Below are 16768 nucleotides of genomic sequence, written 5' to 3' on the forward strand. Positions count from 1 at the left end.
TACCAGGCACGTTCTCAGTTGGTTATTTATGCCTCATATAACGTACACTTATTCAGCCTGTTGTTCACTATTCTTTATTTATTTTAATTTGCCTTTCAAATGTCTATTCTTGGTGTTGGGTTTTATCAAATAAATTTTCCCAAAAAATGCGACTTATACTCCAGTGCGACGTATATATGTTTTTTCCCTTCTTTATTATGCATTTTCGGCCGGTGCGACTTATACTCCGGAGCGACTTATACTCCGAAAAATACAGAACACAAAAACTAAACTAAACCAAAAACTATTTTATACTCTTTTAAATCATTTGTTTTTTGCCTTTAAAGTCCTCCTGTGTCCAGGGAATTATTCCCGTAGTTTGTAAACAATAACAAAAACAACAATAAAATGATTTGGGGAGAAAAAAAAATCTATCTAATCACTCTGGTATCTTTCATATACTGATACTACCCTTAGTATCGAAACCACCAATTTATGAATTGAGTCATCCATGAGTGAAATTGGTCAATAACAATATCGATCACATCTGTTAACTGTACAGTTTTTAAATGTATTTATAGTGAGTGCTATTGACAGTTTAACAATATCAACCCACTATTTAAACTAGTCACTTATTCTCTTTTCTTAAACACACGTTTGAATAAAACAAAGTCAATAGTACACAAAAACTAAACTAAACCAAAAACTATTTTATACTCTTTTAAATCATGTGGTTTTTGCCTTTAAGGAATTATTAAAAGACGGCTCAGAAGATCATCGGCCGCCCTCTCCCCTCTCTGACGGACATCTACACCTCCCGCTGCCTCAACAGAGCCAGTGCCATCATCAAGGACAGCACCCACCCTGGCTCTGACCTGTTCCACCTGCTGCCCTCTGGGAAGCGCTACAGGTGCATTAAAACCAAAACAAACAGGCTAAAGAACAGCTTCTTCCCCAGGGCCATAACCATCCTGAACGGACTGCCCCATTGTCCCTCATAACTGCCTTCTCTTCGGTGCAATAACCCATTCCACCAACCACCCTGTTTTTTTTGTGTTTTTTTTTCATGTATATATTCATTTCACACCATATTCATTGCACTTCTACATTTTTTATATTTCTATATATTTGCACATTGTTTTTCTAGCATGCACACATCGCACTGTATGGAATGGCCTCAATCTCGTTACCTTGCGTAATGACAATAAAGCTGATTCTGATTCTGATTCTGATTCTGATTATTCCCGTAGTTTGTGAACTATAACAAAAAAGAACAATAAAATGATTTGGAAAAAAAAAAATCTATCTAATCACTCTGGTATCTTTCATATACTGATACTACCCTTAGTATCGACACCACCAATTTATGAATCAATGCGCCCTCCTCCGTGGCGTGTACCGACTCCAACTAAGCTGACACACCAACAGCTGTTATATTATTCTTTCTCCTACCCATACTTGCCAACCTTGAGACCTCCAATTTCGGGAGATGGGGGGGAGGGGGGTTGGGGGCGGGGCGTGGTTGGGTGCGTGGTTAAGAGGTGAGGAGTATATTGACAGCTAGAATTCACCAAGTCAAGTATTTCATATATATATATATATATATATATATATATATATATATATATATATATATATATATCCTGAAAATAAGCAAACAAAACTGTGTTTAGATAATTGATACTTCAAACTTGCATAAATAAATATTAAGGAATATAACATAACTTGGCTTCTGAGAGCTTCAAAATGTAATGAATAAAATGTTAAAGTTGTTGATAAACAAGCAATTATTTTAATAATTAAATATGGTCATTTTAAATGAATTATTATGATCATTTAAAATTAATTATTTCAAATATGTTTATTTTAATGCATAATTCTATGGCTGAGTGTAATAAGGAGTCAGAAAAAATACAAATAAAAATATAATTAATTTTGATGTTTTTAGCTAAATATAGAAAAATGTTTTTTTTTCTTTTTTTTTTCTAATTAATATATATATTTATTTTTAGGTAAGATAAACATACTAATACAATTTATCTGTAGTCTGGATGATTTAGTTCTTGTCACCCTGTTGTCCTCCCATCATGAAAAAAGTCTGTCCTCACTCAGGTCGCATGGAGCTGGAGGGGGCGTGGCCTCCAGCTCCGGCTGAAAATCGGGAGATTTTCGGGAGAATATTTGTCCCGGGAGGTTTTCGGGAGAGCGCTGAATTTCAGGAGTCTCCCAGAAAATTCGGGAGGGTTGGCAAGTATGCTCCTACCTCTTAATAAGCTACTAGTTAGCGTAGCTATTAGCATGCCTGGCTCGTTCTCGGTGTGTTACATATTTAGCCTGCAGTGCTAATGTTGCGTGATAATGACAATTAAAATACAAAGAAATGCAGTTTATTTGCCGTAATGGAGGTGCTTATGTGAGCGACTCCACACTGTGTATGGAGACACATAATCAGCTGATAGCCGCTTGTCAGGCGGGGGACCAAAATAAATACAGTGTCGTGTAAGTGAATAGTATTTAGTAGTTAGTGCTTAGGAAAGTGTGTCACCATGTATACTATTGTTGGAAATTAGCTGATGGCTAAATCTGGTGCACCTATCGATTCTTTGTGAATAGCGTACTGTGCACATTGTCTTGTAAACAAACAATTTACATTAATAAATAAACATCCTGTTAAATACCCCCATCAGATTCTTAACCGTTCCTATTATAAGCTACGCTTGGTTTTCACACGGAAAAGCACAGGTAGTTAATATAACTTGCACCAAAGAATGAGATGTTTTATGCAGGTACACTTTAAAGGGAACATTATCACCAGACCTATGTAAGCGTCAATATATACCTTGATGTTGCAGAAAAAAGACCATATATTTTTTTAACCGATTTCCGAACTCTAAATGGGTGAATTTTGGCGAATCAAACGCCTTTCTATTATACGCTCTCGGAGCGATGACGTCACGTTGTGACGTCACATCGGGAAGCAGTCCGCCATTTTCTCACTTTCGTCGGTGTGTTGTCGGAGGGTGTAACAACACGAACAGGGACGGATTCAAGTTGCACCAGTGGCCCAAAGATGCGAAAGTGGCAAGAAATTGGACGAAATTTGTTCAAAATACGAGGGTGTGGGGAAAGCCCACGAAATGGTCAGTCGTTTGTTCCGCACACTTTACCGACGAAAGCTATGCTACGACAGAGATGGCAAGAATGTGTGGATATCCTGCGACACTCAAAGCAGATGCATTTCCAACGATAAAGACCCTAGCTTCCCTGGCCTGCTGACATCAACTCCAAAACTGGACAGATCAGCTTTCAGGAAAAGAGAGCGGATGAGGGTATGTCTACAGAATATATTATATGATGAAAACTTTATTCATTACTCGCGGTTTTACGTAAATTATTATACATAAACTGTGTTTACCAATAATATAGCTTAAAAACATTTATTTTTTTCAATCATTCGAGTAGTCTTGTGTAATGCAGTATTTTGTGTCTATTGGCCACCGCTGCTGCCCACTGCTCCCCTCACCTCCCAGGGGGTGATCAAGGGTGATGGGTCAAATGCAGAGAATAATCTCGCCACACCTAGTGTGTGTGTGTGACAATCATTGGTACTTTAACTTTAACTTTAACTTTAATTTAGGTATGGTTAACCTGAGTGCTGAAATCGTGGAAAAATATATGTTCTTAGCGCGCCTGAAATGGGCTGTCTGCACTCTCAAAGTGCATGTTGTTGCCAAATGTATTTCATATGCTGTAAACCTAGTTCATAGTTGTTAGTTTCCTTTAATGCCAAACAAACACATACCAATCGTTGGTTAGAAGGCGATCGCCGAATTCATCCTCGCTTTCTCCCGTGTCGCTGGCTGTCGTGTCGTTTTCTTCGGTTTCGCTTGCATACGGTTCAAACCGATATGGCTCAATAGCTTCAGTTTCTTCTTCAATTTCGTTTTCGCTACCTGCCTCCACACTACAACCATCCGTTTCAATACATGCGTAATCTGTTGAATCGCTTAAGCCGCTGAAATCCGAGTCTGAATCCGAGTTAATGTTGCTATATCTTGCTGTTCTATCCGCCATGGCATCACTGTGCGACGTCACAGGAAAATGGACGGGTGTATATAACGATGGTTACAATCAGGCACTTTGAAGCTTTTTTTTAGGGATATTCCGTGATGGGTAAAATTTTGAAAAAAACTTCGAAAAATAAAATAAGCCACTGGGAACTGATTTTTAATGGTTTTAACCCTTCTGAAATTGTGATAATGTTCCCCTTTAACAAGAAGTTGACCTGGAGAGACGGCGGCAGATAAATTACCCAAAAACCTAAAAATCCAATCTAACAAATTCCCTATGTTGGAATTTACTTTCACCATTATCATCCATTAAATTACATAATACACACTTTGAAAGTACAAAACGGAAACCCGTAATGAAGTGGCATCACCTAAGTAAGGAAATCTAAGGAGTGCGCTGGTGTTTCTCATTCAGTTTTGTTTTTTTAATAGCAAGTCTTTAAAAAAGAGCTAGGGACAATTTTCCACCTTGTGGTTTTGCTATAATTTGGTTCAAATGAGGTCATAAAAAGCCCTGAAGCAAAAAAGCACAAACCCTATTGCGATTAGGCAGACTTGGTGGACTGTGAAAAATATCAAGTCACGGGAGTCTTTCAGGTCTAAAGACCTATAGCACATTCACTCTTAGAAAAAATAGTGGATATGATGTGCCTGGCCTGGATATGCTTCAAAACGTAATTGTGTTACAAATGTAATTCAGTTTTTTGTTTTTTTTAATTAGATAAATAAGGTGGAACTCTCTTTCAAGCAGAAAATGAATATGCACTACGGATGGCAATAGTGAAAGAAAAAAAAACAGAATTATTTGGATTTTAGAGCAAAAATAGGTTCTACATTTCACCAAGGGGCTCAAATAATCAAATGTTTCACTCACAGTTTGTTTCCTTTGAGTGCAGCATGGTGCAAGAGGTTAAATCCTCTGTGGTTCTGATGAGTAAAGTCAATGTTGGGCACCGCGACCAGGATCTCGATGATATTGCGGAAATCTTTAGCAATGGCATCGTGCAACGGTGTGTCTCCGTAAGAATCCTGCGTTGGAATAAAAAAAAAAGTACATGTTAAAAATGTTTTGAATTGATGCGGGTATTTGTTCTAGCAAACATATATGACTAGAATGTCACCAAGTAAAGCACACAGACCAACATACAGTAGTACTTCAACGTACGAGTACCTCAATTTACGAGTAATTTGAGATCCGAGCTGTCTCTCCCCTTTTTGTTATGCTTTAAGTTGCGAGTATACCTGGAGTTCTCACTGTTGATTGAATGCATTTTTGGTGGTTTTTGAAACAGTGTTGTACCGTTTGAGCAATAACTAGTTAATATATTATTACATGTTGCTGTTCCTGCTTCATTTACACAAGCAACAAATTATTTTGAGCAATAAAGCTCAGAAATTGATACAATCCTGCCCTCCAACCATTGGAAATAAAACAGATCATGCGAAGTAGAGTAAGTGGAGGTCTAAATCAGAGAAACAAACCATTAAAAACATGTCCTACCTGTTAGCAGCCGACTATGCGAGCCAAGCCCCGCTGTAACGTCAGTCCGCTTGACACAAGCTGCAGCCAGCATTGTCCAAACGACGAACATTTATCCATAAAAATATTGTGAAGTGAATTATATTTATATAGCGCTTTTTCTCGAATGACTCAAAGCGCTTTGCACAGTGAAACCCATTATCTTCATCTTTAAAGGCCTACTGAAACCCACTACTACCGACTACGCAGTCTGATAGTTTATACATCAATGATGAAATCGTAACATTGCAACACATGCCAATACGGCCGGGTTAGCTTACTAAAGTGCAATTTTAAATTTCGCGCGAAATATCCTGCTGAAAACGTCTCGGTATGATGACGCCTGCGCGTGACGTCACGGATTGTAGAGGACATTTTGGGACAGCATGGTGGCCAGCTATTAAGTCGTCTGTTTTCATCGCAAAATTCCACAGTATTCTGGACATCTGTGTTGGTGAATCTTTTGCAATTTGTTCAATGAACAATGGAGACAGCAAAGAAGAAAGCTGTAGGTGGGAAGCGGTGTATTGCGGCAGGTGTTGTGCCGGATAACGCACCCCCGCCGTAGAATGCACCCCCTGACTGTTGTGCCGGATAACACAGCCGGTGTTTCATTGTTTACATTCCCGAAAGATGACAGTCAAGCTTTACCATTGGCCTGTGGAGAACTGGGACAACAGAGACTCTTACCAGGAGGACTTTGAGTTGGATGCGCAGACGCGATACCGTGAGTACGCATGCAGCTGCGGCTTCCAAACATTTGATCGCTTGCCCGTACGTGCGTGCCGCTATGTGCATGTCACGTACGTAACTTTGGGGACTTTGGGGAAATATATGTACTGTATGAACTTTGGGGAGGTGAACGGTACTTTGGGCTGTGGGATTGAGTGTGTTGTGCAGGTGTTTGAGTTGTATTGGCGAGTTATATGGACGGGAGGGGGGAGGTGTTTGTTATGCGGGATTAATTTGTGGCATATTAAATATAAGCCTGGTTGTGTTGTGGCTAATAGAGTATATATATGTCTTGTGTTTATTTACTGTTTTAGTCATTAACAGCTGAATATCAGGTCCCACCTGCCTCTCACAGCATCTTCCCTATCTGAATCGCTCCAACTGCCCTCTCGTCCTTCACTCTCACTTTCCTCATCCACAAATCTTTCATCCTCGCTCAAATTAATGGAGAAATTGTCGCTTTCTCGGTCCGAATCGCTCTCGCTGCTGGTGGCCATGATTGTAAACAATGTGCAGATGTGAGGAGCTCCACAACCTGTGACGTCACGCGCATATCGTCTGTTACTTCCGGTACAGGCAAGGCTTTTTTAATCAGCGACCAAAAGTTGCAAACTTTATTGTTGATGTTCTCTACTAAATCCTTTCAGCAAAAATATGGCAATATCGCGAAATGATCAAGTATGACACATAGAATGGACTTGCTATCCCCGTTTAAATAAGAAAATCGCATTTCAGTAGGCCTTTAAGTGACATTTAAACCAGTGTGGGTGGCTCTCGCCCAAGGACACAACGGCAGTGACTAAAATGGCAGTGACTAGGATGGCGGAGGCGGGAATCGAACCTGGAACCTTCAAGTTGCTGGCACGGCCGCTCTAACAACTGAGCCACGCTGCCCATATTGAGATGATGACGATGCTGTGTTTGACGTGTTTCAGTTTGTTCCGTCTCGTCCTGACTCAACAAACTGGACAGTCGAGCATTACTTTTGGTACACATACATACATATCGCTTTGTGTCAACTGGCTTCTCCGGGTGGTCACTCATATACGTTCGTGTGGAACATAAAGAGCAATATCCCAGTTCCTACTGTTACACAACTGAGACAGTATTGCCAGATGTAACGAGAGAAACACGCAACCTATAAAAACAAGTCGCTTATCATAAGGCTCTTTAGCGCCGCCCTAGTGGGTCCATGGAGCTTTTTCAAACATGTATGAAAATGGAACATTTTTCAATATAGTTTCTGTAAGAGGGCAAACATGACACAAATATTCTTAATAGAGATGTCCGATAATGGCTTTTTTGCCGATATCCGATATTCCGATATTGTCCAACTCTTAATTACCGATTCCGATATCAACCGATACCGATACATACAGTCATGGAATTAACACATTATTATGCCTAATTTTGTTGTGATGCCCCACTGGATGCATTAAACAATGTAACAAGGTTTTCCAAACTAAATCAACTCAAGTTATGGAGAAAAATGCCAACATGGCACTGCCATATTTATTATTGAAGTCACAAAGTGCATTATTTTTTTTAACATGCCTCAAAACAGCAGCTTGGAATTTGGGACATGCTGTCCCTGAGAGAGCATGAGGAGGTTGAGGGGGGCGGGGTTGAGGTGGCGCGGGGAGGGGGTAGCGGGGGGTGTATACTGTAGCGTCCCAGAAGAGTTAGTGTTGCAAGGGGTTCTGGGTATTTGTTCTGTTGTGTTTATGTTGTGTTACGGTGCGGATGTTCTCCAGAAATGTGTTTGTCATTCTTGTTTGGTGTGGGTTCACAGGGTGGCGCATATTTGTAACAGTGTTAAAGTTGTTTATACGGCCACCCTCAGTGTGACCTGTATGGCTCTTGACCAAGTATGGATTGCCTTCACGTGTGTGTGAGAAAAGCCGTAGATATTATGTGATTGGGCCGGCACGCAAAGGCAGTGCCTTTAAGGTTTATTGGCGCTCTGTACTTCTCCCTACGTCCGTGTACACAGCGGCGTTTTAAAAAGTCATACATTTTACTTTTTGAAACCGATAATTTCCGATGTTACATTTTAAAGCATTGATAGGCCGATAATATTATCGGACATCTCTAATTCTTAACATTTTCCAATGTGCAGAATTAATATTAATTATAAATATTAATTTCAACATTTTTGTCAACAAATAATTGCGTCCTATCCTGCGAGACACGTTTCTTTCAGCTCGGCGTGGTGCCAGGCAGGTAGCTGTTGCAAACAAACCGGCTGGTGTGCGATGGGCCATGGATCCGACAGGGAGAAAGAGAAATATAGCTGAGGAGAACAATTTATGATAATTTCCCCTCGGGGATTAATAAAGTACTTCAGATTCTGAAGATTCAACAGTTCTTGGACCGAATCATTTGCTTTCATTGCGAATGCGAAAGGATTGCCTGCATGTTTGCTTTGTAATGAGAAGTTGTCAAATAACAAAAAGAGTAATGTGGAAAGACATTTCCAGGTAAGGCATGCTACATTTGCAGCAGAGTACCCCGTTGGGAGTGAGAGAAAAAGTGCGATTGCCTTACTTCTGACGAAATTAGAGGAGCGCTAAGATAAATTTAAGAAGTGGATTGCATCTCCAAACTCTAGTACTGCTGCTAGTTTTGTTGCCACCCGGGAGATAATAAAGCGTGGAAAACCATTCACAGATGGTGACTACATGAAGGATTTATTCATTAAAATATCAGAGCACCTATTTTCAGACTTAAAAAAAACCCCAGAGATAATACAGAAAATTAAAGATGTAGCGATTAAGTGTATTTAGTGACAGTGGTTTTCTGAAGTGTTCCTGAGCCCATGTGGTGATATCCTTTAGAGATTGATGTCGGTTTTTGATACAGTGCCGTCTGAGGGATCGAAGTCATTCAATGTTGGTTTCCGGCCATGCCGCTTACGTGGAGTGATTTCTCCAGATTTTCTGAACCTTTTGATGGTATTATGGACCGTAGATGTTGAAATCCCTAAATTTCTTGCAATTGCACTTTGAGAAATTTTGTTCTTAAACTGTTTTGACTATTTGCTCACACAGTTGTGTACCTCGCCCCATTATTTCTTATGAAAGACTGAGCATTTTTTGGGAAGCTGTTTTTATACCCAATCATGGCACCCACCTGTTTCCAATTAGCCTGCACACCTGTGGGATGTTCCAAATAAGTGTTTGATGAGCATTCCTCAACTTTATCAGTATTTATTGCCACCTTTACCAACTTCTTTGTCACGTGTTGCTGGCATCAAATTCTAAAGTTAATGATTATTTGCAAAAAAAAAAAAATGTTTATCAGTTTGAACATCAAATATGTTGTCTTGGTAGCATATTCAACTGAATATGGGTTGAAAATTATTTGCAAATCATTGTATTCCGTTTATATTTACATCTAACACAATTTCCCAACTCATATGGAAACGCGGTTTGTATGTTAAAATTGTTGTGTTCTGGAGGGCCCAGCAATGATTAAATTGATTTCAATTCATTTTAATAGGCTGGGTTGATTTGAGATACAAGTGTTTTGAGTTAAGAGCTCGGTCATGGAACGCAATGTTCTCGTAAATTGAAGTACTACTGTATTAAGAATAAAAGTAGAAAATAAAGTGTGGTGCCTTTTATTTGTGCTTATTTGACCATATCTTTGCTTAGTGAGTAGGCTACTTTTTGGTTCAAATAAGTAGTGGCATTATAATTCTGGACAATGGACGATTGCATTGATGCCAAAGCACCATCAACACCTTTGTGCAGATTCTTAATCAGATTCTAATCTTCCTTGACCCATACACCACTCCCGTCCACAAAGTTGTGTAGGAATAAGTTCAGTTTTTGGTGCGGAGTTGAGAGTAGAAAACACAAACCGCTGGAGACGGCAATTGCATGTTTTTAGTTGAGTAGCCACACTACTCAAGCAGAAGGAGACGCCGTTAAGAGAACAGCTTCGGGCAAGTGAGACAGTTTTAAAATGCTTCAGGAGAAACACTCCAACGCTATAATAAGTGATTTAAAAGTCACTGTCAAATAGCATTAATGTCTGTAATTGCCAGAATTCTTCAAAAGACAGCCTGCTAGTAGTATTTATAGGAGTTCCATAGGGTTGTGTATGAAATATCAACAGCAATATTAAGGAATAGTAAGTCCACCTACCTGGAGATTGACGTCAGCTGAATGTTCGATGAGCACGCGGACTACGTCGGTGAAGCCCTTGTTGACAGCGATGTGGAGTGACGTGCACATGGAGTTGTTCAAGAGATTAACGTTTGCTCCTTTGCTCAACAACAGCCGTGCAATCTCGGCCTGATTACTGGATCACAGAAGCGATACAGGAAATGAATCAACACAATATTTATCACTGGCACTTCCAAGCAGACACTACTGATGAGAAGCCAGAGTTAAGGTATCCTGTCGAATGCCCAGTTTTTAACTAGTGTTTACTTCCAAAGAGATGGAGGCAGCTGAGCATGTGTCAGTCAGATTAGAGGATATAGCTGGCTCATTAGGCAACAATTCATCTGTGAGTGGATTATCTTGTCACTCTGAACGCTCGTGTCAGTTGCATTTATTACTTATCTATTATCGTATTACTGTTTGTTTTGAAGGCAATAAAGAAACAGCTGTGTTCTCACCCAAAGGCAGTGTAATGCAGCGCCGTGTCTCCATCTTCATCTTTGACTTCGATGGAGCCGTTGGCCTGAAGAAGGGCCTTCACCACCTCCATGTGGCCTTGGTGTGCAGCCACCTGCAGTGCAGTCTTGCCCTGGTTCTTGATGTCCACCTGGCAGGAGCAAAAACACAGTTGAAGATTCATTCGAAGTGAAAGCGAGCTCGGATGAACTGAATCTAGGCTGGCTGGGAATAATCTGAGCATGAATGGCAACCACGTTGCTCACACGCGTGAGACGTAATCCTAATAAGGGGTGTGATCATCTCCGGCAGGAAGAAATGTAAGACCATCATACATATTTACCTTTAGTACCTTTATGACACAAAATCATAGCAGTGTCGTTGTATTACTTACCGTAAATTCCTAACTGGAAAATGCTACTTTTTAAATACACTTTGAACCCTGCGAATTATAAAACGGTGTGGCTTATTTGTAGATTTTTCTTCGCTAATGACCATAATACAAAGTTTAAAAAAAACAAGCAATTACACTGAGAATGTGTTTTATTGTTTGTGCTACGGCGCCATCTTTTGGACGAGTTCGCTCTCTGCAGGTGTTGCAGTGTCCTTCCATTTAGTGCAGGGGTGTCAAACTCAAATACAGAGTGGGCCAAAATTTAAAACTGAACAAAGCCGCGGGCCAAGGTTGAACAAATTAACCTTTAACGTACGTAACGAGCTATCGTCATGTCCGCTTTTCATCCATTCTAACATTGTTCAGACCCAGTCACAAGATATGTGCGGCTTCTGTGAGTGAATGCAACGCATACTTGATCAACAGCGATACAGGTTACACTGAGGGTGGCAGTATAAACAACTTTAACACTGTTAGAAATATACGCCACACTGTGAATCCACACCAAACAAGAATGACATACACATTTCGGGAGAACATCCGCACCGTAACACAACATAAACACAACAGAACAAATACCCAGAATCCTTTGCAGCACTAACTCTTCCGGGACGCTACAATATACACCCCCGCTACCACCAATCCTCCCCCCCCACACACACACACCTTGTAGCGTCCCGGAAGAGTTAGTGCTGCAAATGGTTCTGGTTTGTTATGGATTCACAGTGTGGCGCATATTTCTAACAATGTTAAAGTTTTTTATTCGGCTACCCTCAGTGTAACCTGTATCGCTGTTGATGAAGTATGCGTTGCATTTTAATGTCTGTGCGTGCAGAAGCCGCACATGTTATGTGACTGGGCCAGCACTCGTTTGGCTGGCTGGCGTTTGGAAGACTCCCGGGAGGATCGGCGGGCCAGCTTTAGTGTTAATTTGATATCGCCTCAAGGGCCAAGTGAAATTACACGGCGGGCCAAATTTGGCCCGCGGGCCAGAGTCTGACACCCATGATTTAGTGCTTCAAACCGGAAGTAGAGTGCCGTTCAGTCTTCCAGCCGTCCATAGCATTTCAACTTATATGGATTCTTCAGCAATGTTTGCAAGTTTTACAGTATAATTAAAACTGTTTATACTTACTGGACCGTCCCATGTGTGATGTCTGTAGGAGTGATTTCATGCACATTTGTACGTACTAAAACACACTTTATAGCCTCAATGCGTATCTTCGGGATAATATTTAAAATAAACAACACTTTTTCTGATGGTCATAACATTTTATCTTTTATTGTAATAAATGCACATCATCAACATATAAAGGCATTTTTAAGGTGTGCATTTCAGCCCTTCAGATGATGGTACACACCATCTCTCACGGCAGTGGCCATGCCGAAACTATATTATAACATTTGAGGTCGCCAAGTTGTGCCTATTTTTAGAATATGTATTAATAACACTCATTCAGCGAATAATCGAAGCAACAGAATATTAATTGAAGCTTTTTTCTAACTAAATTTATCCATTTAATCGATTGATCGTTGAGCCAGAAACACATTCATTGTGATTTTTCTAAATTGTATTATGTTTATTATATAAATGTGCCTTTATTTATGAACTCTATATACATAGTGCTAAAAAATATTGTATTGCTTTTTTCTCAAACAAAAAAAAAGAAAGAGAAGAGAAAGAAAGATTAATGTCTCCAGATAAGTAGCCGCCAGCTCCTGTCCAGCAAGCTAAAAGACTGTTTCGTTCTCGAATAGTTTATACTATAATTTATAAAAACATATTGTGATGCTAACTGTATAGTGTTTTTAGGGCCACCCCTGGCTAAATTGGGTCACTAAGCAGAATTTTAATTTGAGTCCATTACAAAATATTTTCATACTTTTTCTATTTTTCCATCCATCCATCCATTTCCTACCGCTTGTCCCGTACGGGGTCGCAGGAAGGAGCCTATCTCAGCTGCATTCGGGCGGAAGACGGGGTATTTTTCTATTTTTGTGAAACGATTTTTATACTTTTTAAACATTTTTAATTTCAATCAATCAATAATCAATCAAAGTTTACTTATATAGCCATTAATCACAAATGTCTCAAAGGGCTGAAGGGCTGAATTTGAGGCTTGTTTGCACTAAAAATAATTTTTGTAAAAAAAAAAAAGAACCTCTGAACCTTTGATGATATTATGGACCGTAGATGTTGGACAAAGGGATGTACCTCGCCCCATCCTTTCTTGTGAAAGACTGAGCATTTTTTGGGAAGCTGTTTTTATACCCAGTTATGGCACCCACCTGTTCCCAATTAGCCTGCACACCTGTGGGATGTTCCAAATAAGTGTTTGATGAGCATTCCTCAACTTTATCAGTATTTATTGCCACCTTTCCCAACTTCTTTGTCACGTGTTGCTGGCATCAAATTCTAAAGTTAATGATTGTTTGCAAAAAAAAAAAAAGTTTATCAGTTTGAATATCAAATATGTTGTCTTTGTAGCATATTCAACTGAATATGGGTTGAAAATGATTTGCAAATCATTGTATTCCCTTTATATTTACATCTAACACAATTTCCCAACTCATATGGAAACGGGGTTTGTAGTTACTTGAAAACACTTTAAAAAAAATGAAAAACAATTGATGATAACTATTTGGGTTTTATTACATTATTTTTAAATGAGTTATTACAGTAGCGAGCTGCTTTTAATCTCATTGTACATGTGTACAGTGACAAAGTGACAAAGTGACAAATGACAGCATCATGGAGTGCTGCAGCAAGATTTTCCACATGTGCATACGGACAATCAAGTCACGCATTAATAATAACACAGTAGTAATAGAGTGCTAAATGTCTTCTCGTGAGACTGCATTGTCATCTATCATGTGAAATAATTCTACATTTCAAAGTGATGAGTGGGAAGTCCGAGGCATTCTCACCCCCTGTGGACTCATTAACACCTCGGGAGTTATTGAGGTCACAAGTGAGTCACGGTCTCCCTGCCCTCCGTGTGAATCATAAGGGTGATGTGGGGTCAAGGTGTGTGTGGGTGGTTCCGCTTTAACTTAGAGTTTTCACACTGTCAAGAATTCTCTGAGTGAATTGAGACGTAAAATGTCCTTTATCCTTTAGCTGTATGCAGAGTGAGATGTTAAATATAAATTGTTAAAGGGGAACATTATCACAATTTCAGAAGGGTTAAAACCATTAAAAATCAGTTCCCAGTGGCTTATTTTATTTTTCGAAGTTTTTTTCAAAATTTTACCCATCACGCAATATCCCTAAAAAAGCTTCAAAGTGCCTGATTTTAACCATCGTTATATACACCCGTCCATTTTCCTGTGACGTCACACAGTGATGCCAATACAAACAAACATGGCGGATAGAACAGCAAGTTATAGCGACATTAGCTCGGATTCAGACTCAGATTTCAGCGGCTTAAGCGATTCAACAGATTACGCATGTATTGAAATGGATGGTTGTAGTGTGGAGGCAGGTAGCGAAAACGAAATTGAAGAAGAAACTGAAGCTATTGAGCCATATCGGTTTGAACCGTATGCAAGCGAAACCGACGAAAACGACACGACAGCCAGTGACACGGGAGAAAGCGAGAACGAATTCGGCGATCGCCTTCTAACCAACGATTGGTATGTGTTTGTTTGGCATTAAAGGAAACTAACAACTATGAACTAGGTTTACAGCATATGAAATACATTTGGCAACAACATGCACTTTGAGAGTGCAGACAGCCCATTTCAGGCGCGCTAAGAACATATATTTTTCCACGATTTCAGCACTCAGGTTAACCATACCTAAATAGACACAAAATACTGCATTACACAAGACTACCTGAATGTACTCGAATGATTGAAAAAAATAAATGTTTTTAAGCTAAATTATTGGTAAACACAGTTTATGTATAATAATTTACGTAAAACCGCGAGTAATGAATAAAGTTTTCATCAATTAATATATTCTGTAGACATACCCTCATCCGCTCTCTTTTCCTGAAAGCTGATCTGTCCAGTTTTGGAGTTGATGTCAGCAGGCCAGGGAAGCTAGGGTCTTTATCGTTGGAAATGCATCTGCTTTGAGTGTCGCAGGATATCCACACATTTTTGCCATCTCTGTCGTAGCATAGCTTTCGTCGGTAAAGTGTGCGGAACAAACGACTGACCATTTCGTCGGCTTTCCCCACACCCTCGTATTTTGAACAAATTTCGTCCAATTTCTTGCCACTTTCGCATCTTTGGGCCACTGGTGCAACTTGAATCCGTCCCTGTTCGTGTTGTTACACCCTCCGACAACACACCGACGAAAGTGAGAAAATGGCGGATTGCTTCCCGATGTGACGTCACGTTGTGACGTCATCGCTCCGAGAGCGAATAATAGAAAGGCGTTTAATTCGCCAAAATTCACCCATTTAGAGTTCGGAAATCGGTTAAAAAAATATATGGTCTTTTTTCTGCAACATCAAGGTATATATTGACGCTTACATAGGTCTGGTGATAATGTTCCCCTTTAAATATAACAATTTTTATACTGATATTTTCCTTAATTTCGAAATGTTATTTTTTACTTTTGAAACAAAATATAGTATAGTAATACTATAATATACAAGGGGAAAACAATGCAAAACCCTTTTTAATCTTGTGGACTTTTGTGACATTCAATTTGAACAGACTAGTAATCGAAATACTTCAACGATATACATTAAACGATAAATAAGTCATACATTAAAACAATAATTAAAATCCAAATTCATTGTTATAACTACTGCAGCAATACAGAACATAAAGAATGTGTCAAAATAGACTTTTGTAATATTGATACTCATAATTCCGGGCGTTCATGAATGATACCTTGCAAGCTATGATTGTCATTGGTGCATACTAAGGAAGTGCTGTGATGTTGTCGCTGTTACGACTACTAGGTAGCCTAGCACTGTTAGCAGTGTAAAGAGGACTGCTGTTAGCATTTTAAGGGCAGTAATAAGTTTAAGAAGAACGTTGGACTCTGTGTGCTTCTGTCGGGACGCTAAATTACTTGCAAGACGTTACTTATACAATATCATCGCCAAGCATTTGTTGCAGATTGCTAAGACTGCATTCAAGTAGCACTTTTTTTGGTCTGGGTACGTACTGCTTCCGTTGGCACCAGTGCCACTTTGGAACCGGTCCTCAAGGCCCATCCCAAGAAACAACCCATGTTTGCATTATAAAGTCGTCACTCATTTATCTCTGTTAATTGGTTCCGGACATGAACATGAGTTATCGCGCTAACTGTTATTAGCGTGATAAATGAATTTCAGCGAAGCAGGAATCATTAATTATAACTCTAATATTTTTATAGCTAGAGCATAGAAAAACTGTTTACGACATTCTAAATATGTTTCTCAATCCTACTGTATATATGAAGCAACACCCTTTAGTCACCTTTACTCTTCTTTAATCCAAT

At 39.5% G+C, this 16768-nt stretch overlaps 1 protein-coding gene across 2 annotated transcripts in view; it reads right to left on the reverse strand.

Annotated features, from left to right (window-relative positions):
* mib2 (MIB E3 ubiquitin protein ligase 2) overlaps nucleotides 1–16768 on the reverse strand; it is a 138813-nt gene that overhangs the window by 22075 nt on the left and 99970 nt on the right. For both annotated transcript variants that reach the window (XM_061975259.1, XM_061975250.1), the window contains exons 11-13: nucleotides 10931–11079; nucleotides 10452–10608; nucleotides 4924–5078 (exon numbers count right to left, since the gene is read on the reverse strand). In XM_061975259.1, the coding sequence (XP_061831243.1) occupies nucleotides 4924–5078; nucleotides 10452–10608; nucleotides 10931–11079 (461 nt within the window). The remainder of the gene's footprint in view (nucleotides 1–4923; nucleotides 5079–10451; nucleotides 10609–10930; nucleotides 11080–16768) is intronic.

The sequence above is a fragment of the Nerophis lumbriciformis genome, linkage group LG01 (assembly GCF_033978685.3).
Source record: "Nerophis lumbriciformis linkage group LG01, RoL_Nlum_v2.1, whole genome shotgun sequence".
Lineage (NCBI taxonomy): Eukaryota > Metazoa > Chordata > Actinopteri > Syngnathiformes > Syngnathidae > Nerophis > Nerophis lumbriciformis.